The sequence below is a fragment of the Thunnus albacares genome, chromosome 24 (genome assembly GCF_914725855.1).
Source record: "Thunnus albacares chromosome 24, fThuAlb1.1, whole genome shotgun sequence".
Lineage (NCBI taxonomy): Eukaryota > Metazoa > Chordata > Actinopteri > Scombriformes > Scombridae > Thunnus > Thunnus albacares.
Window position 1 is genome coordinate 10359838 of NC_058129.1, and position 26930 is coordinate 10386767.

A 26930-nucleotide genomic window follows, 5' to 3' on the forward strand; every position below is an offset into this window, starting at 1 on the left:
AAGCCTCTAATTACCATCATGTATTTTTGCACAGATTGTGGATTTTGGCCCTTTATTTCTTACAGTGTCACGTTCCAAGAGAATATCTTCAAGGCCAGTGTGAAGAATAGGAATTGTTACAGCAACTAAGACCCATTTCCAAGTACATATTGGCACGTTAGTGTTGTATTAAGACGGACTTGAAAAAATCCAAACCTCTCCTCTCAATACAGCACTTGTTTGAATGTACTTGGTAGCTTATTATAAGTTGATTTAGCACAAATTTGTTTACAAACACACATCATGTGAGCATCATATCCATAAAAATATTAAAGCTATTAAAAACAGAATTAGACACATGGCCACAGAGCCTCAAGATTAAGTAGAAATGCAGGAGCCTGTTCAGGGCCATTACTATCTCAGTTTTTATAGTCCTTTAGTGGCACATTTTACCAAACAAATTTGCAATTAATGAAATTACCACACAGATAGACAACTTAGCAGTCCTGGGCAGTTACAAGCTTTACACGGTAGGTAACTGAGCTTTGGTAAGTGCGAGGAGAATTGATAATACATGATGAATATCTATTACAACTACTGAAACTACTACATTCATTCACATTGGGAACTTCCAATGAACTGTAGCCTTATCAGTGATGTATACTATGCATTTATAGTACTGACTGCAACTTAAACCTCATGAAACATAAAAATCATAAACACTGAACCATCCAGCCATAGTTACTGTTTGGGAATCCAACACACCTAGTTAAACAAAGCACTTATACCTTTTAATATTCAGTACAACAAATGCAGATGTATGTGTGTAAAGTTGGGTATAAAGTACAAATATTGACATATTTCTGAAAAGTTTTATTTATTTAAAGTTCTTGCAGTTTACAATGTGTCTCAGTCTATGTTTCTACTAATGTCTCTCATAGTGAAGAATGATGATGGTGAATGTTCCACATTAGAGCCTTTCTGTTTATAGTGAAGTCAATACGCGTATTACCAAGAAGAGACTTGACTTTGTAGGTTAAAGCTGTGGAAGAACCGATTCTGTTCATAAATAATAACTTACTTTCGCAGCAGGAACAAGAGTTAATCATGTTTGATGTGTGGACTTTACATTGTGTTTTATCTGTGTGTGCTACACTGACAGAAACACATAAATGAATTCCTGAATTAATCCATGGATGTGAGTATCATTAGTCATACAGACCGCTGAAGCCATGGGGTTATTTAAGTCCACACACATTCAGGGTGACTGAGGTCAGGTTCTCTGCATGTAGCAGCTGACTGCTTCATCACTCAGATAGTCTGAGTGACTGTCTGAACCCAGGACTTAAAGATTAACCTCGCGCATACATACAGAGGTGCAGAGTGTCAGCCAGTTTGGTCCAGTCCTTCTAAGGGTTGTCTCCAAAAAGCAGCTATTGTTGGGTTTGCTGTTGTCTCTGTAGCTTTCTGTCTGACTGTAGGCTGATCACACAATATAAAGTGATCTTTAGAAGTCTGATTCCTGGTATGTACAGTATAAGGTGTTTTTGTATACTAACCAGTTTCAGGACCACCCCCTCATTTACATTCAGATCAAAAAGCCAAAGAGCAAATGCAAAAAGGAGGGAATAAGATTTTTCTTGAGATGTTTTCTTTCTTTAACCTTTCCTGTTTTCTTTTTCAGGTTCTCAGTGTTCCTTTCTATTCCTATTTAATTGCCATCTTACAGAATGATATAAATGTGCAATTTCAATATCAAAATCCCTTCTCTGATTTCTTTGAAACAATTAATGATGCCCTGAATATCCCACATTGTGGAGTGAAAAATAATGTATTTACTATTTTATGTTAATGTTCCATTCTGTCTATTAATTTTCCTCCTGGGTGAAATTATCCTGCATATATTTGAGTTATGGGGTCATTAAAAAACTTGTTTCTACTAGAGAATTTGTTTCCAGCAGTGTCACAGGAGGAGCGAGCAGATCAGCCTTGCAGTGTAGAATTGTTATTGATTCGGAATAGGAATGAGCTTTTTTTTTTTATTTGCTCACAAAGGTTTTCATTTATAATTAAATTTCCGCAGTGTGTTTTGAAGTGTTGAAGCCCATATAACCACCTATTTGTAGTTTGGAGCTGTAAATAGTTTTTTAAAGGCTAGGAAAAGATCATGGTCATAGTTAAAATACACCAATGAACCAGTGAAAGAGGGTGGAAACCACAGTCTCCAGTGTGGTCAGACACTTTTTATGCCCAACCAATTCGCCCTGACAGTGTCGAACTACTTTCCCCTTTTCTTCTGGAAGAGGACGGTCATCATTCACACAACTGTAAAAATTGTAAATGCTTGAAACAGCCGTTGAATCACCAGATCCTTAAAGGACTTGGTGCCACAGGCTCTGCACACTGTTTGCATCTTACCTGAAGAGTAGCTCCTTCCAGGTGACATGGAAATGATTGCTGTCTGAACCACGCTGCAAGGAAACAGAGGTTCCACAAGGCTCAGTCCTGGGCTCCCTTCTCTTCTCCCTCTACACAAGGATGTTTGATGCTATCATACACTCTTATGTGGCTTCTCCTACATTTGCGATGCTGATGACACCCTGCTATTCCTGTCATCCCCCCCATCTGACACTTGGAGGTGGAGGCACACATCACTGTTTAACTGGCAGAAACCTCTGAGTTAGGGCTGCAGCCAACAATTATTTTGTTTATCGAGTAATCTGTTGATTATTTTCTCGATTAATCGATTAGTCTTTTGATTTATAAAATGTCAGAAAATGGTGAAAAATGACAATCGCTGTTTCCCAAAGCTCATGTAAACAAAAATGTCTTGTTTTGTCCCAACCAACAGTTCACAACCCAAAGATGCTCAGTTTACTATCAAAGAGAACTGAGGAAACCAGAAAGTATTCATGTTTAAGAAGCTGGAGCCAGAGAATTTTAGCATTTTTTCTTAAAAAATGACTCAAAATGATTAATCTATTATCAAAATAGTTGTCAATTGATTAATCAACCAATCATTGCAGCACTACCTTTAAGCAGATGTCAAGGCACCATGATAAGCTCAGCCTGGACAAGACTGAACTTTTGTTTCTTCAGGGGAACATATGCTGGTGTCAAGACCTGTCCAACTAAGAAGTAACCTGATTGTAACCATAGGGAACAAACATCGTTCTCACCAAGCATTACTGCAGTACCCTGCTGATATAGATTCCTCCTACAACATCAGGTGGAGTCATCAGGGAGGTGGCCCAGGTGCTCATCCAAGCGCTTCTCACCTCCCGCTTCAACTACTGCATCCTCAATCCAAGACTCTGAGGCTGGTCGCTCATGTAAGTCAAGGATCTTCCCTGCTAGAAGAAAAACAGTTGCACTTAACTCACATTTAGCTATTTCTTTGGAAGGGATGCACTTCCAATTTCCGAAGATGCCTGTAGCTCTTGTTCCTATGGAGGTTAAATTAATGTACTGTAATGTAAACATTGATCTTTTAAGTGTTTGAACAGCTGACTGATGCTGTTATTTCTCTGGTGAGGACAGTCTCAATTTGTGTTGTGATTTCATACACCACTGTGGAGGGTGGAGGGCTGCCAATTTCTGCGTAGGACCCTAAAAATAATTGGGCTGGCCCTCACACAGTATGTACTGCACAAATTAACAGAGCTCAGAGTGCAACTTTGTTTGCAAGTCTCATCTTCAAATACAAGTATGAGCGAGCGATGCTGGAAGCTTTTCTCTCATACACATTGTTTTATAATCTGCTTTAATGAAACCACAATGCCCTTCAAGAAAAATGTTACCAAGTCAAATACATGTAAGCACACACACTCTCACACTCTTACGTAAGAGCTCTGAGCGCCGGTTCACTGCATCAGTTGTTACTTCAAAGAAAGAGAAAAACAAAGAGAGGGTGGGGTTTATTCCTCCTCATTCATCTGTCAAGTTCTCCTCTCAAAAAAAGCTGAGCTAGCGTTTGGTGTCAGCATATTTGCGTGTGCGTCTGTGTGTGTGTGTGTGTGTGTGTGTGTGTGTGTGTGTGTGTGTGTGTGTGTGTGTGTGTGTGTGTGTGTGTGAGTGTATGAGGATCAGATGTCCCCCAGACAATAAGACGCCCTTATTTAAAACAACCGAGAGAGACAGAGAGAAGGAACAATCAAGGAATGAACGTAGTAGCAATAGAGAGAAAGAAAGAGTGGGTGAGGTTAGATTGAAGCTTGTTGTTTTTTCTCTCTCAGTATTTCTCTCCTTCCTCTGTGACTTTATTTTGGATCAAATTCTGGACAAACCTGATCCCACAGAAGAGAGGAAGAATTAGAGAGGAAGAGAGAGCAAGCCATTAACATTTAATCAAGGGTTTTTTTTAATGCCAAAATACAACCCTTTTTACTGTATTCTAAGTTTTCAAGTCTGTCCTAAAACAATAGTCAGGTGCCCAAATGAACATGTGCTGTAATCATTCCTCTTGTTTATACTGACCATTAAGAGATCCCTGCAAAAATGTATTTAATTATTTGAAGCTTAAGCCATCCAAATTAGTGAAATGCTGTGTTTTTAATGCTAATTTCCCTATTTTTGTTACAATCATTCCACTGCAACTGAAAAGGAAAACACTGCATCGAGACACAAAGGGGGGATTTTTACTAAAAAAGACTGTAAATGTGGAAGATATCCACTTTATTTAACTAACTCAGGCGGCTGAAGTCTCGTATTATCTTCAGATAAACTTTAAAGTACATTTTTGCTCTAAAACAGGACTGTAGATGTTTGTGGTTTTGGACATCAAACTGTCTGATGAGCGTGTCCGTTGCAGTGATGTCAACCTGTTTCCAGATCTCCAGTAATTACTATGGTGACCACAATGTTATTGTTACTCATAAACATGATGGTGAAAACTACAATAATCAGACACAAGTTGTCATAAACTGGAATTATACTGTCAGCAGAACCTCTTTATCATTATTCACAGGTCTCAGATCAGCTTCAGCCTCACTCAGGTAAATTGTCCTGAATCAGGATCGCTGTAAAACATGTAAATAATCTCTGAGTTGTTTCCTTGGTTTATTTGAAGAATGTTCTTTCCACTTTGTTGATAAGACCCAAATGCTAACAGCTGGACTCAGAGTGCTTCCTAGGAAACCTCTTCACATTCCTTATTTGGTGCATTTCAGTCATGTTTCTAAAGGATCTTTTTAGCTCAGACTGCAGCAATTGATGCTACACTGCAGACCACACACACACACACACACAGAGAGAGAGAGAGAGAGAGAGAGAGAGAGATCCCCAGACTGTCTTCTTCATGCTGTCATGTGTTTGCTGAGGTCACAAAGTCATGTGTGTTTCTCAAGTTTCTCAGCCGCCTCTCTCTCTCTCTCTCTCTCTCTCTCTCTCTGTCTCTCTGTCACACACACGCACACAGTCTGAAGCATGACATACACATACGCTCTGTTTTCTTCACAACATTTCACTCTCTGCACACACACACACACACGTTACCATAGCAACAGCTATACATATATGCATGGCAACATCACACTGTACATAATATACAGCATATTCAAATTAAAGGGGTTCAGTTCCCAGTGTAGCTCAGTTTCCATTCGTTCTGAGTTCACCTTTCATCCCAGCATGCACCTTTCATGTATTCATAAGTTTTAATATAGCTTTTAAAATCCTCAAAGACTCATATTATGCTGCTCCAAAAATATTCCTCCTAGTATACAGTGAATTAAAACTGAGATCAATTTTACAAAGTGTGTTTCAATCAAAGTACGTGTCATGAGATGAAGTTTTAAACCACAGGCTCTTCATTAAAGAGTCCAAAAGAAACAATATGTTCACACCTGTAACATAAGTCAGGTGACCTTAGTGACCACTTTATACTTCTTAACACCAAAAACACCAAAACTGTTTCCTTTCAATAATGTTCATATGTAAATTACTGGCAGCATTCAGTTCCAGTAGAAGTAGTGGTGATACTGCAGTGGGAGGAACAGGTGGACGTGGCTACATCGGTGTATAAAGTGCTCGACTTCATGACCAAAGACTAGGATTCAAATATTGCTCCAGTATTGACATTCTTAACATCGAACCATGCTGCTTTCCTTACCCGGTCCTGACACGGACAACTGTTCACACTCAAATTCAAACTTTTGGGCAAATCGATTTTTTCCAGAGGAAACCCATGCAGGCACGGGGAGGAAATGCAAACTCCACGCAGAAGGGCATGTGGAGTTGAACCTTATGATTCAACAGTGCTAAATGCTGCATCACGATGCCACCCTAAAACATAACAATAATTACCTCAATCATATTTAATTTGCACAACTTGATATTATAGGGAAAACAAATACAAAAAAAAAATACATTTGGTGGAATAAAAAACAATTTACTAGTTTTTTTGAAGAGCTTACAACTCAATTTTAAGAACTTCATCAGTGGATGGAGGTGGTTTTTTGTGTCCACTAGAAAGGTTAATAATTAATTTCTAGTGAACAATTAGCAGATACATTCTGTTTTAATGTCACTTTGGGTTTGACCATTTGCAAATATGTTTAATAGGAACATTTTGTCAATATGTTGATTTTACATTTCCTCCAAAATATATTTAGCCAATGCAGAGTTGTACATGGAGGTAGTTCTCAGAAAAAAAACAGTGACAAATATGTAGCATAGTATTCAGTTAACTCAACCTGTGCAAAAAAATACAGCTGACACATTTTAATATAAAAATGTTCCTGATGTCGTCTGTTCAACCGTGTTCGGCAGGTCTCTGATTCCTCAAACATTTATTTTACACAAACAAACATTTTATTTACACAATCAACACACACACACAATGTATAGCCTCTGTCTCACACCAGTGTGACTGTCGGTGCTCATGTTTCTCAAAATTCAATCATATTTTTCATTAACCCCGTGGGGATCATCGCCCCACATACACACACACACACACACACACACACACACACACACACACACACACACTTCCTGATGATGATAAACATGTTGGAAGTGATTTTTCCATCTGCCTTTCATTCCTTCCACCATCTGCCATCGCCAGCAACTCTGAAAGCCTCAGCTCTGTTTCTGTTAGAAGAATAGCACCCTCCTCCTCCTCCTTCTCTGTGCTGCAGAGAAATTTCTTTTTCCATCCAGAAGATTCACATCAGATCTAACATAGTGGCACCACTGACCTGTTATTGACCCCCCCTTCTCCTTCTCTCTGTAGTGCATTATAAATATATTCTGTTACCTTACAGTATCCATCAGGGACAGAGTACATAGCACATGACACATGATATGTTTCTCCCAGAGCCCCTGAAACCAGCCTTTACCCCTGTTTTACAATATTATCTCACCAGAGGTTTGCTGTGTTTAAATTAGTTTGTGATAATGTGATTGAACACAAATTCATTGAGGAATATGCACCATTTATGCATAATATCAACTTAAACAATAAAGGCCTCTACACATGACAGACACTTAAAGGAATAGTTTGATATTTTGGGTATCATATGTTAATTAGTGAGCTGTAGAGGTGCTGGTAGGTGGATTTTGTTAGCTTTGGACAGAGCCAGGCTAGCTGTTTCCCCCTGTTTACAGTCTTTATGCTAAGCTAAGCTAACCAGCTGCTGGCTGTTGCATCATATTAGCATGCATCATGAGAGTGGTATCAATCTTCTCATCTAACTTTCTGCAAGGAAGCAAATAAGCGTAGTTCCCAGCACGAAAACTATTCCCTTGAGGTCCTTATTGTTTTAATTCATATTTTGTCTAATTAACTAATTTAGAAACAATTAAATTATCAAAAACTTGCCACCAAAATTAAGAATTGAGCCTTTTGGATGTGCCCTGGTGGTCTGGGGCCCCAGGGCAAGTGCCCTCTTCGCTCGGTTGGATAGGCCAGATTAGTTCCAGTTGGTCATGCTAACCGGATTTTAAGTATTTGAGCTCTGGAGGGAACTGATGTTAAACACAGAAACCGAGAACTTGTCTTGTATCACACTCAACTTGTACACTCACTGATAAAAACTTACAGTTGATAAATGTATAAATGTAAATATTCTTATTTTTTATGGTAAAGCCTACTGTAGGTACTCATCAGATAACAATTCTTTTTGGATTGTTTGCTGTCTAACATGTCTATATATTACAACTATGTATAGCTGTCATCTGTTTTATTCATTTATTTATGTAGGTATAGGAAGTTTTGGGGGGTTGTGTTGGAGGTTACAGGTGTTGAAAATGTTCAAAGAAATGTTTGTATTTCTGTTGTAATTTAACTCTTGATATAAATATTTTCTTAAAAAAAGGTTAGATTAGATAACTTTATTTGTCCCTAAAGTTTGGTCGCCCATGCACAGCAACAAATAACAAAAGAAACACATTACAAAAAGACCTAGCGACTAAATTAAAAATCAACATAAATACAAGTAATCAATTAAAAAAGACCAATAATATAGTAAGTCATGTACCTAAACAGACCAAGGAATTAGGCAATACACATGAAACAAAACCTTAAAATCAATAGACTGAGATTGAGAAAACAAGCAAATTTCACAGCTATGGGCACAACCCAGCCTTTGGTGGCATACAATGTAAAGTGCAGTGTATTTATTTTATAATGTTGGTGAATAAAACTACAAAGTTACTTTAAGGAGGAAAACATGCACATCTCATGATTTTGTTAAAAGTTATTTGCATAAATGCCCCTCTCACACACTGGCAGACATTTGTATTTTTTATAGTTCACAATAATGTTACTTTTCACACTGTAGCTGAGCAACATAAACTCTACAGCACTGATTTAAACCCAAAAAGTCACATTTAGCTGTTTGTCTGTCAGTCAGCTGAGCGCAGGAATCCAGAAGTGTTGTAGACTCACGGGGATGCTGAGGGATGAGATTAAATATAGTCTGTAAAAACTGTCTTTTCTCTGATGTTTTGGTTTTTTCCTCAGCAGGGACACTCGTTTGTGTGTATTTGACTGACAGTGTGGGTTCTTGCATGTTCAAGTCAGTGTTTCACCACAAAAATGGTCTATTAATATTTAAAAAGTAAAAGAAGAGCTTTCAAGTTTGAACAGAAGGGGAAAGCAGAAAAGCGTTTACTGTAGTAAAGACGTTACACAATATAATGAAGATATCAGGGATAAAGAAATCAACTAAACTGAATCTAAATCTGCTCATAATTTCATATAATGCATAATAATCCACAGAATAACACTGTAGGACTGAATGTAATGCTGTTAAAATTTTACTACATGGAACTCCATTGATTTAATATTCATTTCAGAGAGCAAAGATACTGCAGATTAATAAAACAGGAAGATTCAAAGCAGAGAGCCAGTGATGCTGTTTGTTTAGAAGAAGAGTGGCTCCATCTACAGTCTCAAACTTCAAACAGCACATTTCCACTGAAAAACAGTAGCTGACGTTTGAGTTTAGTGCACAGATGACTTAATCATTGCACATCTAATGCTGGATGACAAGTGAATGTAAAAAGAAAAAATGTGGTAGTAAGATTAAAACAGCTTCAATGCTCGATGGCAAAGATTCTTTCAGTTTTTGGATCTTTTACTGGAAAGATGAACATCATTCTTCCAAAAGATATTCCCTCATCTGGTGTTTTTTTTAAAACATGTTGCTCCAAAATCTCCCATAGGTGTTCAGACATCATTTTCATGCTCATAAAACCACTTATTGAGGCCTGGTGGTTGCAAGCATCATCATTCTGGGATGAGACCACTCTCATGATAGAAGTGCTTCATCCAAGTTGTTTTCCTTTTGCTATCTTGTTCCTATGTTAAGCTCAAATGGGCCTGCTCAGCATTTTTATACATAATGCATCTCCTGTTAAATGCAAAGGAAAAAAGACTTCCTATTGTAGTACACTATCATTCATTAATTATTTGTGTTCCTTCTTCTGACGCCTGATTTTTTACTTTATAGGGAATTAAAACTTAATTTCTCATTTAGCGTCCATCTATGAGTGACGGGGGCCTTCATGAACACACATTTTTCTGTTGAAGTTAGAACATTTTTGGTTATTTCACATAATAAAATTTCTGTATTTGTGTTTCTGTCTGAGCTCTTTTCACTAGTTTTTAAGAGGTCAGAGCAGGACTGAGATGAAGAACCCATTGTTTCAATAATTACTACTAATTATGAGTGTTAAATATGCCACAATTATCATTGTAAACTGCGGATATCAATTAACTCTCAGTTTTTATTCAATTTTTCTTTAATTAACCTAGTGAAACAGCGCCCCCCTGGATAGCAATGTGTGGTAAATGTCAGCTTGTGTGGTGGAAGATGGTATTTTGGTGCTGTATGATGTTAAGGTAGGCCAGGTGAAGTTGATATCCATTGATTAGTGACTTCATACCATTGAGAAACACTGAATGATCAGGAGTCTGGGGAAAAAGAAACTGAAGGGAAGCCTCACACCAATTAGACCAGAAAAAGTTCATGCTAATGATAACAGCAACTGTATTTTTTGTGTCCAGCTAGCAGCAATGGAAGGTGAAAAAGCCGCTGCTTAAAATAACTGATGGAAACTATGAGAAATTATATGATGTTGTTACTGAACACCATGAAGGACAGAACCCTTCAAATGCCAGCTAAGTGAGTCAAACATGTCCTTCCTCTCACAGATGAGTTTCTGTGTTTGTTTTGCTACTTGTTAAAATATGTTTGATTGGTTTTCATGTAACTGTTTGTGTTGTTTTTATGTTGTTGAATAAGTCTGTCTGAAAAAATTTAGAATTCCTAGATTTCACTTTTATATTATCAGTTGTCAAATCTCCTGTTTGGTGTGGTCTTTGCTTTGGTTTTAAGTTGATTGTTATCATTGGATAACAGGATAAGGAATACTGTATGTAGGCTATGTTTATATAAGTAGGCGGACTGTGTACTTTTATGCAACCGTAGCCTTAAAATGTCATCTAGGGACAAGTTTTGTGTGGTTTGTCATATTCTGTGTCTGATCTTTATAGTAAGAAGTCTTGCAATACACCATCTATAAGTAGAAGATAAGAGATGTGTGTAAGTCATGTTTCATTTTGATTTGAAGTTTAAATGTCATCATGCAGTAAAAACAGCTTCTGTGGTTATTATGTGTGACAATAATTTAAAAACTTAAACTTTGCTTGAAAGCAGCACAGATACATGTCACACTTTGTAGCTTTTGGAGCATCGTGCCATGCTAATCATTAGTCTGAATAATTTTAAGTATCTTATATTCCTACTGTTTGTAACTCTTTTATGTTTCACTCCATCCCTGTCAATGGCCAACTCATGGAGGACATACTGATTCAGAAGGGGGCATTACTTTACTGTATACATTCAAACAAGTATCTGAACTCTAGATTGAAGTACACGTCACCCCCTCATTACCCTCCCCTCTGGTCTCTCCGGGAACCTTTGAATTGGTGTTCAGACACCCTGTAGAGGAGACATGACCATAGAGGTCAGTGATTTGAACAAAAACATTTGCACTAATTACTTTAATTGTTGCACAAGTAGAAACACTGAAATATTTCAGTCATTCAGTTCAATTTCTTTGGCTTTAATGCACAACATTAAATAACCAACCAGCTGAAATAAATGTGTTTTTCCCCCCATAGATCCTCGATCAGTGCAAGCTGGAAGCCTACTACAGCATCTGCCAAGCATAACAAATAATAATACACATAAAATAAAAAATCACAGTAAAATATATCTCATCCCAACAGTTTGTTCAAATATTTATTATGCCAATGAATTTATATAAATAGATAATGTGCTTCAATGCAAATCTATGCAATGTGTGGTTTTCTCATATGGGAGACAATAAAATAACCTTGACCCTTGACCTTATGTACCTACTTTGAATACCACAACAACATATGACACGGCTGAGGTTGGTACAGTCATTGGTTTTCCCACCCAATTTAAATTAATACGGCAGTCACGCTGAGCTCAGCGCGAAGTGTTGCTGATCATTTGTAAGATTGGAAATTTAATTTACTTTGTGTAAAGAAAATAAGTGAAAGAAATGTACATTTAGTTAACCAGAAGAAGTTTATTATCTCCATCTGAAGGTAAACAAACAATCCCTGTCACAGCAATATTTCAACTGTATGAAAATCAATAGTTTCTGAGACTTCAAAATTTCAGTTTTTAATCATTTTATGTATTAATCTGCTCCCAAAATGAATTTCAAGAAACATTTAAGGGTACATTTGAAGCTGAGATGCCATAGCCAGTCGTCACAATTTAAAATATTACTGTATTAGAGAAAGTGCAGTGGACTGCAATACTAATAGAAAAAATAAGATACATTATATTTATTTCATCAAAAGAAAAATATCCTTTAACATGTTTTATGCATTTGCCACATATCTTCCTCTAGCTTCATCAAAAACTTTTTCAGCACACTATGATGGAGCTTACTGCAAATACTTTTGCTAATTTAGCTGTTAAATAAGGTAATAAGGTACATGTTAAGCCTTTTATTTGATTGCCTAATCATAACTCTTTGTCTTGTCTACTGTGAAATAAGATTTAGATTAAAAAAAAAAACCTATCTTGGTTTCCTGTCCTGGCCGCCACCACAAATTACCATGACAAATTTAACCAAAGCACAGCCACCTTGATTCTGCTTTAGCACGTCATGTTTTTAATCACATGCTCACATCTGACAGGAGACAATATGCAGCAGTCACACACCTTGCAATCTAGTATTTTTGAATATGGATTTGTTGTTCGGATGGATGGACACATTGTTTTGGTGGTTATATTCCAAATATGTACTCATATTTATATTCTTTTAGGTTTTCTTTTAACAAGCTGCAACCAACTGAGATTCCCCTCAGGGTTTTATCTTCCTCCTGCAGCAGCTTGCACAGTAGCTGAGTCTGTGCCTTTCATGGATGCTGCTTAAATTGCTCAGCAGTAGCAGCATCTTGTGGTTTAAATGCAAAACACAAGAAAGGCTGTTTACACTTTAGCCTAAAACCTATACAAGACAGATGTTACATTTTAACAGTTCAGTTCATTTTTGTAACAAAGTGTTTGTTATTTTGTGTTGCCATCTGAAAAGCTGAACACTAAACCCAAAATCACTCAGGTACAGTTTGAGTCTGTGATCAAAGAATCAGTTACTGTTCAAAAACAGCACAGAAGTTATGTCTGTTTTCATTGTGGTCTCTGAAACTGCAGTTCCTGTAATTCCTACTGGATGCTGGCTTATGAGAAAACTTTGATTCTGATTAAATCTATTTTAAAAGTCCCAAATTCTTGCTCAAAACTCAGCAGAAAAGTTCACTTCTAATATCTTGTAACTGTTCTATTAAAGAGCTCTTATGGCTTAAAGACAAGGATGGATAAAAGAGGTGAGGAGGCGTTGAACATTAAAAACAAACGCACAAAATATCCAGATTTTTTTTTTTTTAATAGGCAAGAATCATTCTTTAACACATTTGTGGATCTTATTTGGGATAGCACGCACTAATGTTGCTTTCCACACCAACATATGCTATGTGTTTCTATCACAGTTATCTGTCAACTACTACTTTTTTATCTAGAATTAGATAAACTTTTTATAGGACCTGAACCATTAGACCTGTTTGGTAATCCATCATGGTCTACGGTTTAAATACAGTAGCCACATACTGTATGTGAGACTACCTACTTGTTTTAGTTAGTTTTGAAAGAAAGAACTATTGACCGGGATTTCTTGCCAAAATCTGCTCCTTTTTGCCAAGAATATCTGCAGGAATACAGCATTTTTAGTATGTAGGTGCTTGTGTTTGTGTGCCAGTGTGTGCTGAAGACTAACATTTTATTGAAACAAATCTGCCTTTTCCAAAATGTATTAACATTACTACAAAATACAGAATAGCGTTCATGAAATGCAGTTATTACGGTCCTGAAATTTACTGAACTTTCCACTGTGCAGCTATTTCTTACAATTACTTTTTTATGGGCATTTGACCCATAGAGAAATACTTTTCCAGAAAAAATGCCACAAACCCTATTTAACCCTTTACAATAGTGGTGTAGTCAGCATGACGGTCTGCTCCCAGAAGCCCTCCACCTCAGTTTCATACAGTTTATGGCTTGTTGTTTATGAAAAGTGCAAAATCATGATGTGTGTGCAGAAAGCAGCACTTTGCTGTCATGGAAAGGTCACTGCTGTCACGGTAATGGGTAATAAGGTGTTAATGGTCAATACACACAAAGACAGAGACACTAAACACACAAACAAACACGTGCGAATAAAATATTTTGCATGCATTCATGTGGTGACATTAAAATAAAGTCACGCAGGCATACAGGCAAAGTTGCGTGCATACTTGCAAACCACACACACGTACACATATACACAAAGCAGTGCACATGCAGGCATGTGTACACAGTGCGCAACTCAGGCAGTGTTCACGTTCTCATGACTCGCACATCCTGTGAACAGGTGGGTTTATAAGTAACGTGTGTGTGTGTGTTTTCCTCTTGTCCATACATATGTGTCTTTATGTTGGATGCACGTGAGCTCCAACAAGCTGCATGGTGTGCATGTCCTTATTGGAAAATGTCCAATGTCTACTTTTTAGAACAAAACGACAGGATCTTCGGTTGACTGATCAAGCCGTGTCCTCAAACTAATAGAGTGAATCACAGGTGCGTGACGGGTATATCATGAGACATCATGACAACAGTAGACAAGATGCCAAGCAGGATGATTAAGACTGTTGACAGAAAACATGTTGAAGAATAACAGAAGACTTTGGGACTTTTCATCAGGAAATGATTAAGACTCCTTTTATAAATCTTGGATATAGTGTGATATCCAGATATAAGCATTGCTTTAGCTGAAGGGACAGATGCACTCCAACACGTAACCTTTGTGTTTAATTCAATCATTTCAAAGTTATATCCACAGATATTTTATAAAAATGAAAAAAAAAGATACTGCATAAAGGATTAGACATGTAGCAGGAACTCCTGTTTCAACATAAAGCAATCTAATGCATTAGCTTTGCAGTAAAACCTACCTTTATAACTTAAAATTTGTTAAGTTTCAGAGAAGTGTTGAATCAACTTGTTGTTTCGGACACTCACCTTTTATATACTGTTTATGGGCTAAAACCCCAAAAAGATACAGCTGCCCTGTGTTTAAAAAAGTAAGGATATATTTTTTTAAAAAAAATAACTACAATGTTTAAAAGCAACTGTCAGAAATAAAACAAAAGTCAGGATTACTAAGCTATCTGGTTAACTTTGCTGAGTGAGAAACCTGGAACTCCCTCAAATCTGGAAACATGAATTGAAGTTAAAACAACTGCTGAGTTTCACTTGTAGAGTATCATAACTGATTTAGTAATTATGTCAATCCTGTTTACATCTATTATATAAATGTGAGGTTTAATTAACTAGCTAGTAGCGGAGCTATGTGGCTGGCTAGCGGTTGGGTGCATATATGAGAGTGGTATCTGTTTTCTCTTTTAACTCTCGGTACAAAAGCAAGTGAGTATATATTTCATAAGGTCAAATTAATCATCATTAATCATATTGAATCATTTCAATAGTTAGGTTTCTTTGTGCCAGCTTCTAGTGCCCATTAGAGGAACTGCAGCTTAAAACACAAATATCTGATTTCTGATCATCACTTTTTCAATGCTAATCCGCTCATTTTTAAATTATTGATTGGTTACTGTGGTTATAAGGCTCACAGTCTGTGTCAGTTAGTTTAGCAGTCACTTAACACTGAATGTCATCTGATCAAAAAGTATTTCCTCCTTAATCGTCCAAAGGGAATTTTCTTCAGGCCTCAGTTGACAATTGGCTTTAAGGCCTTTATTATTGTAGCTGTATTTACATAGTAATTCCTAGAAGAAGAAAAAAACAAGTGCTTGATCAAACCTGTTTTCAGAGGCATGTGTTGACCCTCCTCCTGGTATCAGTGTTCCTGCTGTTGCAGCCACAGTGAGTTTGTTTTGTGATATGTTGGTGAAGAGCATGAGGAAAAGTGACATCAGTGCAAACTCTACACTTTTTTTTTGTCTTCCTTTTTATGTCTGTATTTGAGTCCTATCTCTTGTTAGCAGCATTAGTGAACTGGGACAAGTTGAATTCCTGTCTAATACTTGAAGCAGTACTGATGCACAGACTTTTTGCACCCTTTGACAGATGAAGGTCTGAGTGAATGTGGAAGTTAATCAGTCTCAAAACTCAACCTGATTTTGACACAGGCTTAACTGCTTCTGTCCATCCTGCTTAATAAAGACATAAAAGTGCTGTTAGGTAATGATTAATGCAGCTTTAATGTAGTTTGGTTGGTTTAAAATGTCTAAAATATGTTTATAGTGTGAGAAAGGGAAGTTATTTGGATGTTAATGAATATTAATCAGCAGTGTGATCAATCTCTGTTATTCACTCACTGGTGTTCACATTTATCATATTTTTATAAACGCATGACCTTCATTTATAGTCCTCAAAAGACCACATCTTTATATATATTATTATGATATTTTATTTTTAATGTTTTTTGGCATAGATTAAGCTAAAATGAATGAAATAAATGAATGTGAATGCAGGAAGTTTGTGCTCAGTTGATTAGATTTGACAGCAGTTTAGATGAGTTTACTCTCCACTTTATTCCTGCTCAGTGACACATCCCAGCACATCATCATCATCATCATCATCATCATCATCATCGTGAGAGCGCGAGCAGTGTGTCCTCCCTCCACCCAGGTGATGATGCTGCAGCTGTGGGCGGAGGCTCCAGCTCCTGTTAAGAGTCTGAGGACCCTGCAGCCATCACCAGTCTCCGGCAGAGAGGCAACTATCTACCATTAAGACAAACTGGGAAGAAGAGACGTTCACGGAGGTAAATCAGACATCCAGCAGGTAAATCTGACGTTATTTACTGTTTAAAGTCCGGCTTATATATCGCGATAGAAAATCAAACGAGCGAGTTTTCGTCCATAAATTCTCAAGATCAAAAGTTGTCGAGATTAGTTGTCATAGACTATGATTAATTTAGGAGGTATTTCTTGATTTCAAATTTTAACACTGTATTCACTACTATTGCCCACAAACATTTAAATTTTAGCCTGGTATTAATAACATGTTGATGATATTTGAATATTGTGGCAATATAGAAAAGAAAATTAACGTGATTAAAATGTAAAAGAAGACCACTGATACAGTATATGAGTGTTGTAAGAATATCATAGGAGACAGTGCAAAGTGGACACTGTCATGTGTGAGAAAGTCCCTTATATAAATCAGAAATACTACAGTATTGTGTTGTAGATAACTAAAAAATCAGTAATATCATAAAGCACAGCAACCATATACTTAATAGCTAACCAACTGTATTAGAATATATTGTGTATGTATATTATAGGAATGTCACAAAAACTTTTGGTGCCACAGCAAGTCCCTTTGATGAGCCAAATAACAACTGCAACAATATTAGAGAAATATATAAGTATCTTATAAATCCTTGATACAGTGTCCCCTGGAGTATGTAATGGGAATATTACAGGAAACATGTTGCAATATGACAGATATACTAGAAACTCAGTTTCAAACTCACTAAAGAGTCCCAGTCACACTGTGTTTCATGTCATTTAGTGCACATGACTAGCTTTGTTAGAGGTCTCACTGCCCCGCCCCTTTATTATTAGAGGCTGTTATGTAATCCCAAATTACCCAGCAGCAACACTGACACTTCAGTATGGATGCAGCGTTACAAACAGCAAGGTTTATGGCTTGTGATCCACCCACACAGGTGTTTTCACTTACTTTTCCTAGTTAGACTCTTTGTCAGGACTGTGTGGGCGTGTAAAGCCTGCAGCTTATTGATGTCTCTTTAATCAGGAGGGTTTGGGCGGGAAAAAATAATAGCTTTTATCATACCTAGTGGTTCGTTAGGCTTGGTGACTTCATGTTATCCTAGCATAATCCTAGGCTCCACCCAGCCTCAATCATTGCAGATCAGGAAATAATAATCAGAAAATAAAAGGAAACACCTGTGTGAGGTGCAGGACCTTAAATCCTTAAATGCTCCTCCAGAAGAAAAGACTTACTGTAGTGCATTAAAATGCGACTAAAATACATGTAATTCCCTCTAAAGTAAATAGAAGTCTTGTCAAAAGTTGTTCAGTGACAGTTTATGTTATGAAACCTTCCTGTTGGTACAAAACAGGTTTGACAGAGGTCCCCTAATTGAACTTTTAAGAGCAAAGAATAACCTCAGATACCTTGATGCTGGAAACTAACCCTCTATTTACCCAGTATTCCCTTTAAGAAGTCGGTTATCCTTGTACAGTACACATTATTTTAAAACAACATTGACTCTACTGCAAGTAGCATCAGGAGTAAACACTGTACCTAGAAATATAGTAGGTCCTGTTTACTCTGGTGAGGAAATGTCACTGATGATATTGTCCCCAACCGTTTACACGAGTGAAACATTTCCCATTGGCTGCACTGAGCTTAAATAAAGCTAATAGAGTGAAGCTGTGTGTGGAGAGATTTTGGGATTTTTACAAAGACTTCTATACATTCATACAGTCAACCCCCGCTATCCTCCACAGACCAGAGAACTCCGCTCAGCAACAAACACAAACAACAACCCTGATGCTGGACCCTCATACTACAGTCCTGAATCAAGGCGAATGATGGCACTGCTAACAGACACTACAGCTAGTAGTTACTGGAGAGCAGCTGAAATGTGTTCTTTTACTTCTGCAAATATCAGTACGCTAGCTTGTACTTGTGTCTTTTATGTCACATGATTGGTCCACCATAAGTTGGCCATGGGATCCCTCAATCATTATACTTCAGATATAATGTTAAAGGAATACTTGAGTTATTTAATATCACACCTTTCATAAAGTTGGAGAACTAACAAAAGACAGATTTAAAAAAAAAAAAAAAAAAAAAAAAGTGAAACAGTGCAGGCAGAGACATCCTCACTTTTTGCCACCGGTATGGGTCACTTCATGATGCAACTAAATACTACCTTTCATTAGACCCTGCCTGCCTGGTAAGTATCCACATTTTAAACTCCAGTTTGTAATGCAGCCTCCTTTCCGTTAAAAAAATACAGTAGTCTACAAGCCCAAGCTGAGATAACTCAGACTATTTTGAGATCTTTTTTTGCGTTGGGGTTAAGTTGTTCATGGGGCCTCATTAAACTACTAAGAGGCTCTGGATCACTTGAGTGAGGTGTGAGAGTCCTTGCCTACACCGAAATCATGTCCTGATTAGAGTAACCACTCATCTGAAAGTAAAATCACACAGTGTATGGATTAAACAAGAAGAGACTACAGCTATGCTAGCAGCTTTGTGAAGTTGTACTTTCGCAGAGCAGTTTTTTAGCATGCTAATATGCTCATAGTGACAGTGCTGTGTTCAGAGTAGAGTCAATAGAGTCAAAGTCCTTTGAGGAACATGAATCTCTTTTATGAATATTACATGAATATTGTGCCATCCAATAGTTGTTGAGATAGTCTAAAAAGATTGGGCCACCACTGTGGTTGGTCAGTCACTTGGTCTAATTCTTATAGTAACTTAGTCTTTTTGTAAAAGTCACTATGAACAGAGCTTTGAATTGTCAACATTCACAGACCTGAGAAATTCAATTTGACTTTCAATTTGCTCATGAGGACCTGCTATGCAGGTGTATCAGAAAGACAAGACAGAAAAGAAAAGAAATATGTTTTTATGAGTTTAGGCAGTATTAGGCAAAATAAAACAAAATGGCATAGAAAAAATGGATTATGATTATAATTATGACCTTCATGAAGGCAGGATTTTTTTTGCTGAGATGTTGTATTATATTGCATTGGTTTTATCTACGTGTACCTAATAAACTGGCAAGTGAGTTGATATCCAACATGTTTTTGTACAAGTTATTATCATTTGCATACTTACCATAAACTTACTATAAATCTCTTACATGTTGACACTTTTGGTGTGTATTTTATTTATAGAGGCAATAAATGCACAGTAGATAATAACAAAGCAAAACAAATCATTCAAAAAGATGTTTTAGTTTAAATCAAGTTGACTTTGGACAAACTACAAGAGGCATTGGCTGATTGCATGTGTGACAGGAAGATGATGTTTCTGTAAATGCTCATGAGGGGAGGGCTTGAAAAATGATGATGTTCAATCATTTTCCTACTTATTTCCTTTGTCGTAAGTAACCATTAAGGTGACTCAGTGGGGTTCCATGGTAAATATGAATTTCAAGATAAGGACTTCCTGTAGGCAACCAGTATATGACTGATACAGCCAGGTTAAAAGTCGAGTAAAAGGAAACCAATGAATTGAAATAACCTGAATATGTAACTGGACATGCATAAAACTCTTTCAGGGTTAGAGTTAACTCTGTGTCAGTAGAGTAAATGTGAGGTTAGCTGGCTTATTATAGTTTAGGCCCTGTTTATACCTGGTATTAACATCTGTCTCGGGTGATCCGATCACAAGTGGACAGCTTTAAGTACGTCTGTTTACACCTGGCGTTAACATGCGTCTCCACGTGCATCTTGGTACATCATTTCCGTTCGCAAAGACCAAATTCGTTCGTTATTAACCGGCGAAAGAACCGGATTGCCACGAGAGAGAGAGAGAGAGAGAGAGAGAGAGAGAGAGAGAGAGAGAGAGAGAGAGAGAGAGAGAGAGAGAGAGAGAGAGTGTTATATGCAGTGATCTCCCCGCAGCTGCGTCTCTCCATTGAGAGAAGCTGTGCGCATTTACGCACGAGACACAGCAGCATAACTTCATTGATTATTTAAATCTCCGACACGCCGACAGCAGCGGTCAGGATCTAATGTTAATAATGTTCTGTTTTCTTCTACAAATTCAATCGGTCAGCTGTTACACACACACAGTCCACGTTCATACAGCCGCCCCCCTGATAAATCCTGAGCTCATCATGTCGAGCAGCCCAGAAAAACTAAAAACTGTCAATCAACTTGACAGGTAAGAAGAAACTATCCAGCAACATTTAGCTTCTGAAATATTTTTTTAGACAGACAAGCGAAAAACAAGTTAGTTTCTGGTTTTGGTTAAATTACTATCCTAACTGTCGATTTGAAGAGTGAAACCGGTTAGGGGAACGGGAAAAACAGAAAAAAAAGGGGAGGTGGATTACCTTTTTTAATTTACATGAAAAACAAATTAATTTGTTTATTCTGTTATCAAATAAGTTGAACAGCTTTGGACCCGGAGGCAGTAATGCAATTCCCTGCCTAGTCTGCCGGAAAATAGGCTAGAGAACGTTGGTTGAGTAGGCGGTCCTTCAATGTGGTTCAGGACGCATTGCGTTTACATTGCCAAATGAATGTGGTCACATGCGGCCCAGACCACCATCGAATGTGGTCTGAATGATCGGATCTCAATCCGTCTTCAATGTGTCTTGGGTGCATTTACACCTGTATTTAGAGCTGTCCCCTTGTGATCGGATCACCCGAGATGGATGTTAATACCAGGTGTAAACAGGGCCTCACAGTATATGCAAATTCAATTGCTGAACTTGGCTTGCAGAGAGGGAAGCAGGAGATTCCCTCAGGGCCTAAGTGTACCTGTCTTTGCCAGCATAGCTGCGTTACCAGCAGGTGCTTATATACTATTTTAATCAGTGAGTATATAAATCGTCAATAAATGACAGTGTGCCCCATGCATGCACAGGTTTCTTGTTGTATTATCCATTAGTTTTACAGGTTACAGCATGTTTTGCATTGCTTTTGAAATAACATTTTGTTCGTCTGTTTGTGTTTGTTTCAGGATCCAGAATACAGATGACAATTTCCTTTTATGGCACCAACAGTCAAAACCTACTATTGCAGCACTATTGCATTTTATATGTGGTGTCAAAACTAGATATAAAGTGCAAAGGAACAACAATTCTTCAAATAAGTCAGAAATTAGTTCAGTTCTGTTAAAGAGCATCAAAAGTGATCAAACATGGCCACCATGGAAGCGGCAGACATCATCGTTGTAGCAATCTACTTCATCCTGGTGCTAGCGATTGGCTTCCTCGCCATGTGGAAAGCCAATCGGAGCACAGTGAGCGGCTACTTCCTCGCTGGTCGCTCCATGAACTGGGCAGCTGTAGGAGCTTCTCTGTTTGTCAGCAACATAGGAAGTGAGCATTTCATTGGACTAGCTGGATCAGGAGCTGCTAGCGGCTTTAGTGTGGCTGCTTGGGAATTCAACGCACTATTATTGCTCCAGTTGTTAGGCTGGGTGTTTATCCCTGTGTATATTCAGTCTGGAGTCTACACTATGCCGGAATACCTTTCCAAACGGTACGGCGGGAGGCGACTAAAGGTATATTTTGCTGCATTATCTCTTGTCCTCTACATCTTCACCAAATTGTCTGTGGACCTCTATTCTGGAGCCTTGTTCATCCATGAATCTTTGGGGTGGAACTTGTATCTGTCAATCATCCTGCTCATCTCCATGACGGCCTTGCTGACCATCACTGGGGGCCTGGTTGCTGTCATCTATACGGATACGGTCCAGGCGTTCCTCATGATTGCTGGAGCACTCTGCCTCACAGGCATCAGCCTCTTCAAAGTGGGAGGACTTGAAGGTCTTTACTTACTGTTCTCCTTTTGTGCATCATACTTAAACCATTTACACCAAGTAATTAATTCAACCTTTCTACAGTTTTATGTGCATATTATCACATGTGTTAAACCATGTCCTGCCATGTCATTTTAAGGGGTGAGGACCAAGTACATGGAGGCTTCTCCAAACATCACTGCCATCTTTCTGTCTTCACCCAACCTGACGTATTCTGAAATTTGCCACCACCACCACCTCCACCCAAAGCAAGATTCTTTGAAGATCCTTCGAGGTCCGAGGGATCCAGACCTGCCTTGGCCGGGTTTCTTACTGGGCCAGACTCCTGCTTCTATTTGGTACTCATACAAGTCTTTCCATGTGGACTGACTCCTTTACTGGTTCACTTCCATGTAGTTTTGTATGTGTAAATATTTATGGTCCATAGATTTATGCTAATCCACTTGGCCATTATTTTTGTGCCACTGTCAGGCAAACACATTCTGCTTGTCATTTTGGTTACTTCATAACCTTTACCGTGGGGTTACCCCCAGGACAATCTATTACAATTATATTTTTTGTTCCATTTAGCATTTTAGCCACATCACACTGCAGTGTTTACCTACCACTAGCAAGGTAGCAAGATAGGACATTTAATTATAATTATGTTTATGTAATTAAAGAGCTAGCATCCATTTAATTTCCTGTGTAAACAAAAATAAACCATTTGGGACTGTCTCCTGAACAGTAAGTAAGCTTGTCTACTAGCTTATCAGTGGAGCTATCTATTAAGCAAGAGTGTCTAGCCACATTAGCAGCTTTATAATGCTGTACTTGGGTGGTGCTTTGAATTAAATGTCAGCATGCAAACATGCCTTAACATGGTAACATTCACTAAATAGAAAATGTTAGCTAATGGGAATGTTATCAGCGTTGCAGATATTTGGTCATAAACTAAAGTATTGGACAAATTTAAATTTTGACCTTGCTATGATGGTGCTAAGTGAAAAGTTCATCAATTAAAATTCATGAATGTGTGTACCAAATTTCATGACAATCCATCCAATAGTTGTTGGCCTCATGTTAACACTAGAGGAAAGGGGGATCACCAAAGTCAGTAGACATCATCCTCTGGGCTCCATGAATGTCTGTACAAAAGTTCATGGCAATCCATTTAATAGTTGTTGAGACATTTCAGTCTGGACCAAAGTTGTGAACTGACTAACCAACATCCATGGAGCCACAAGTCACCCTTTGGAGTCAGTACAGACAACACAGATAATGGGGAATGGAACCAGTGTCTTTGATAATTGTGAACTCTTAAGTGTCCTTGCTGTGTATTCCAGGTACTGGTGTGCAGATCAAGTGATTGTACAGCGGGTTCTGGCAGCGAAGAACATTGCCCATGCCAAAGGTTCTACCATCATGGCAGGCTTCCTGAAAATCCTGCCCATGTTCATCATTGTCATCCCAGGTAGAGTCATCGATTGCTTTATGAATGAGTAACACCTAAAATCATGACTGTTGACTCACAAGATGACTGTTTTATTTATCATCATGATTCCAGGGATGATTTCCAGGATCTTATTTGCTGATGAGTTGGCGTGTATCAGTCCAGAGCACTGCATGGAAGTGTGTGGTTCTGCAGCTGGCTGCAGCAACGTGGCTTACCCACGACTTGTCATGTCCGTGATGCCTGTTGGTCTCCGCGGCCTGATGATGGCTGTCATGATTGCAGCCCTAATGAGTGACTTAGACTCCATTTTCAACTCAGCGAGCACCATATTCACACTGGATATTTACAAAATGCTACGAAAGCAGGTGTCATCCAGGGAGCTGGTGATTGTTGGCAGACTGTTTGTGGTTTTCATGGTGATCATCAGCATTGCCTGGGTGCCAGTCATCATCGAGATGCAGGGAGGCCAGATGTTCTATTATATCCAAGAAGTTTCAGATTACCTGACACCACCCATAGCTGCTCTCTTCTTGCTTGGCATCTTGTGGCATCGCTGCAATGAGACAGGTGCCTTTTGGGGTGGGATGGTAGGGTTTACCCTTGGAGCACTCCGTCTGGTGTTGGCGCTGGTTTACCGCGAGCCACGCTGCAACCAGCCTGATGAGCGGCCAGCTTTCATCAAAGATGTCCATTTCATGTATGTGGCAGGCATCTTATTTTGGGTGTCAGCTTTGGTGACTGTCATTGTGAGTCTCTGCACTCCTCCACCTGGAAAAGAACAAATCAGAACCACTACTCTATGGGGGTTAAACAAAAGAAAGAGGCTAAAACAACAAGAAAAAGAAGCTGGAGAAGACATGACTACTTTGAAGCCTCTAAACCATGCAATCTTAAATGGAAACACTTTGCTCGGTAAAGAAAAGTGTCAGGACCACTCAAACAAATTCAAAGGCATTGAGGCCAATCATGAAAATGCTCAGCAAAGCAATGGTCATGCTATTGCAGTCAATGACATAGAAATCCATCCAATCCAGAATGGCCACTCACTGATTTCTGACCCTAAAATGGTCGAAGAGGCAGGGGGGATAGGAGTGAGGGATGGGGACGAAGAAGAGCAGGGCTGCTTTGGAGGAGGAGAAGTGGAGAGTGGGAAGTGTATGAAAGTTTTGGAGTGGTTCTGTGGTTTCCAGGAGAAACCATCTAAATCTCAGGTCATTACAGTTCAGGAGCAGGAGAAGATCTTGGATGAACTTCTCCATGAACCTCCAAGAACCAAAATCATCCTGAACATAGGACTGGTGGTGATTTGCTCTGTTGGGATCTTTCTCTTCATCTATTTCTCCTTATAGGCTCCCTTAATTCCAAGCAGTGGACCACGTTAGTCCATAATCTACACACAGGAATGGTCTGCAGGTAAGCTGTCCTTCAGTTTTCCCTGAAGTTTTCATCAACAAAGACCACGATGAACAGCAAAACAGCTGTTTTCTAACATGAGAACATTTTGTTAAATTGCAATTTGCTATATACAAAACGTCTCCCGTATACACAGTGAAGGCGTCTGTTTGGTTCTGGGCTGTGGCTCAGGACGTAGAGCGGGTTGTCCACCAATTGGAAGATTGGTGGTTTGATCCCCAGCTCCTCCAGTCCACGTGTCGAAGTGTCCTTGGGCAAGATGCTGAACCCCAAATTGCTCTCGCTGACTGGGCTACACGTGTGTGAGTGAGTGTGTGAATGTGCATTAGATTAGCTCCTGATGAGCAGGTTGGCACCTTGCATGGCAGCCTCTGCTATCAGTGTATGAATTTTCGTATGAATGGGTGAATGTTGACATGTATTGTAAAGCGCTTTGAGTGGTCAGAAGACTAGAAAGTCACTATTTAAATGAAGTCCATTTACCATTCATCTTTTTCCTGCAAAATTCAATCTGAAATTTATGCTCAGTAACCCCCTTGAAAAAGAGGGTTGTTGTTTTTTTTTAACAGAATGAGTTGATTACTTTGTTGTACATTCTGACGTATTTTCCACTCTGTATAGTGTGCTTCAAGTGAACTACTTGGTTCATAGTGTTGTCCAGTGTTGTCCAAACACTGTTTCGACCTTTTCCAAATGGCTTCACACAAAGGCCGTGCAACACCAAAAATTGGTGTTATGGTGGTGGAAATTATTGACATTAAGCCACATATTGGGAAAACACCCAGGAAAACTTGGGCACCCCACCATCCACCATCTGCTGTGGTTAAACACGCACCTCACAAACATTGATAATCACATCATCATTCCATTGCTTTGCATAGACAATTGACTGAATTGCAGCCCAAGACTGGCTAGCAAGGGACCAGGTAGAATTTTTTTTAAGCAAATATATTGACAATTAACGGTGAATGCTATATAGTAATACCGCCAAGTGAAACTTAAAACGTTTTTTTTATATTTTGTAGTACACACTGACGATTATGTCATATCTCCTTCTGTTGTGGTGGCTGTGTACATACTCGAGGTACTGCACACCGGTGTGTAAAACAAAACACTGTTTAGGTGGAGTTTTAAGTTTTGAATGTGAATTTAATGAAAATTTACAATGACTATGCCTTTTGATTTTACTGGAAATGTATTAATGATGCTTTTATGTTTTGCTTTTTCTCAGTCTTTTATATCTATGTTTTCAACACATCATAGAGTGCACTTTGTTAATATAACACATGATACTTTACATATGTATGTGCTAACACTCATGAACTGTTGAAAGGATCGTAACAGGGTCCAAGCTGCACACTAGTGTGGGAAAATAAGCATTTGTCAAATGTTTTTTAGTTTCTACACTTATGATAGAACTCAAAGGGTGTCTTCCGCTCAAATGGTTTCAATTTTTGATGAACGTAATTGTGAATTATGGTGTCATTGTGCTTATTTGTAAAAACTGATTTACA

General features: G+C 38.4%; 1 protein-coding gene and 1 long non-coding RNA gene across 3 annotated transcripts; both read left to right on the forward strand.

Moving 5' to 3' along the window:
* The first annotated feature begins 10350 nt into the window (after positions 1-10350).
* Positions 10351-11832, forward strand: LOC122976390. Its single transcript, XR_006400919.1, has 4 exons — positions 10351-10604; positions 10976-11024; positions 11348-11448; positions 11606-11832. It is a non-coding gene; the product is annotated as an uncharacterized LOC122976390 (long non-coding RNA).
* A 4869-nt stretch (positions 11833-16701) lies between these two features.
* Positions 16702-25706, forward strand: LOC122976333 (sodium/myo-inositol cotransporter-like). 2 transcript variants are annotated; one of them, XM_044344763.1, is made up of 5 exons: positions 16702-16868; positions 21765-22575; positions 22708-22906; positions 23894-24021; positions 24115-25706. In XM_044344763.1, exons 2-5 carry the CDS (start codon positions 21945-21947, stop codon positions 25350-25352), a joined length of 2196 nt encoding a protein of 731 aa, XP_044200698.1. In that variant the 5' UTR covers positions 16702-16868; positions 21765-21944; the 3' UTR covers positions 25353-25706. The 2 variants fall into 2 exon arrangements, with proteins under 2 accessions (XP_044200698.1, XP_044200699.1); XM_044344764.1 differs by having other exon boundaries at positions 16702-16848.
* The last annotated feature ends 1224 nt before the right edge of the window (positions 25707-26930 follow it).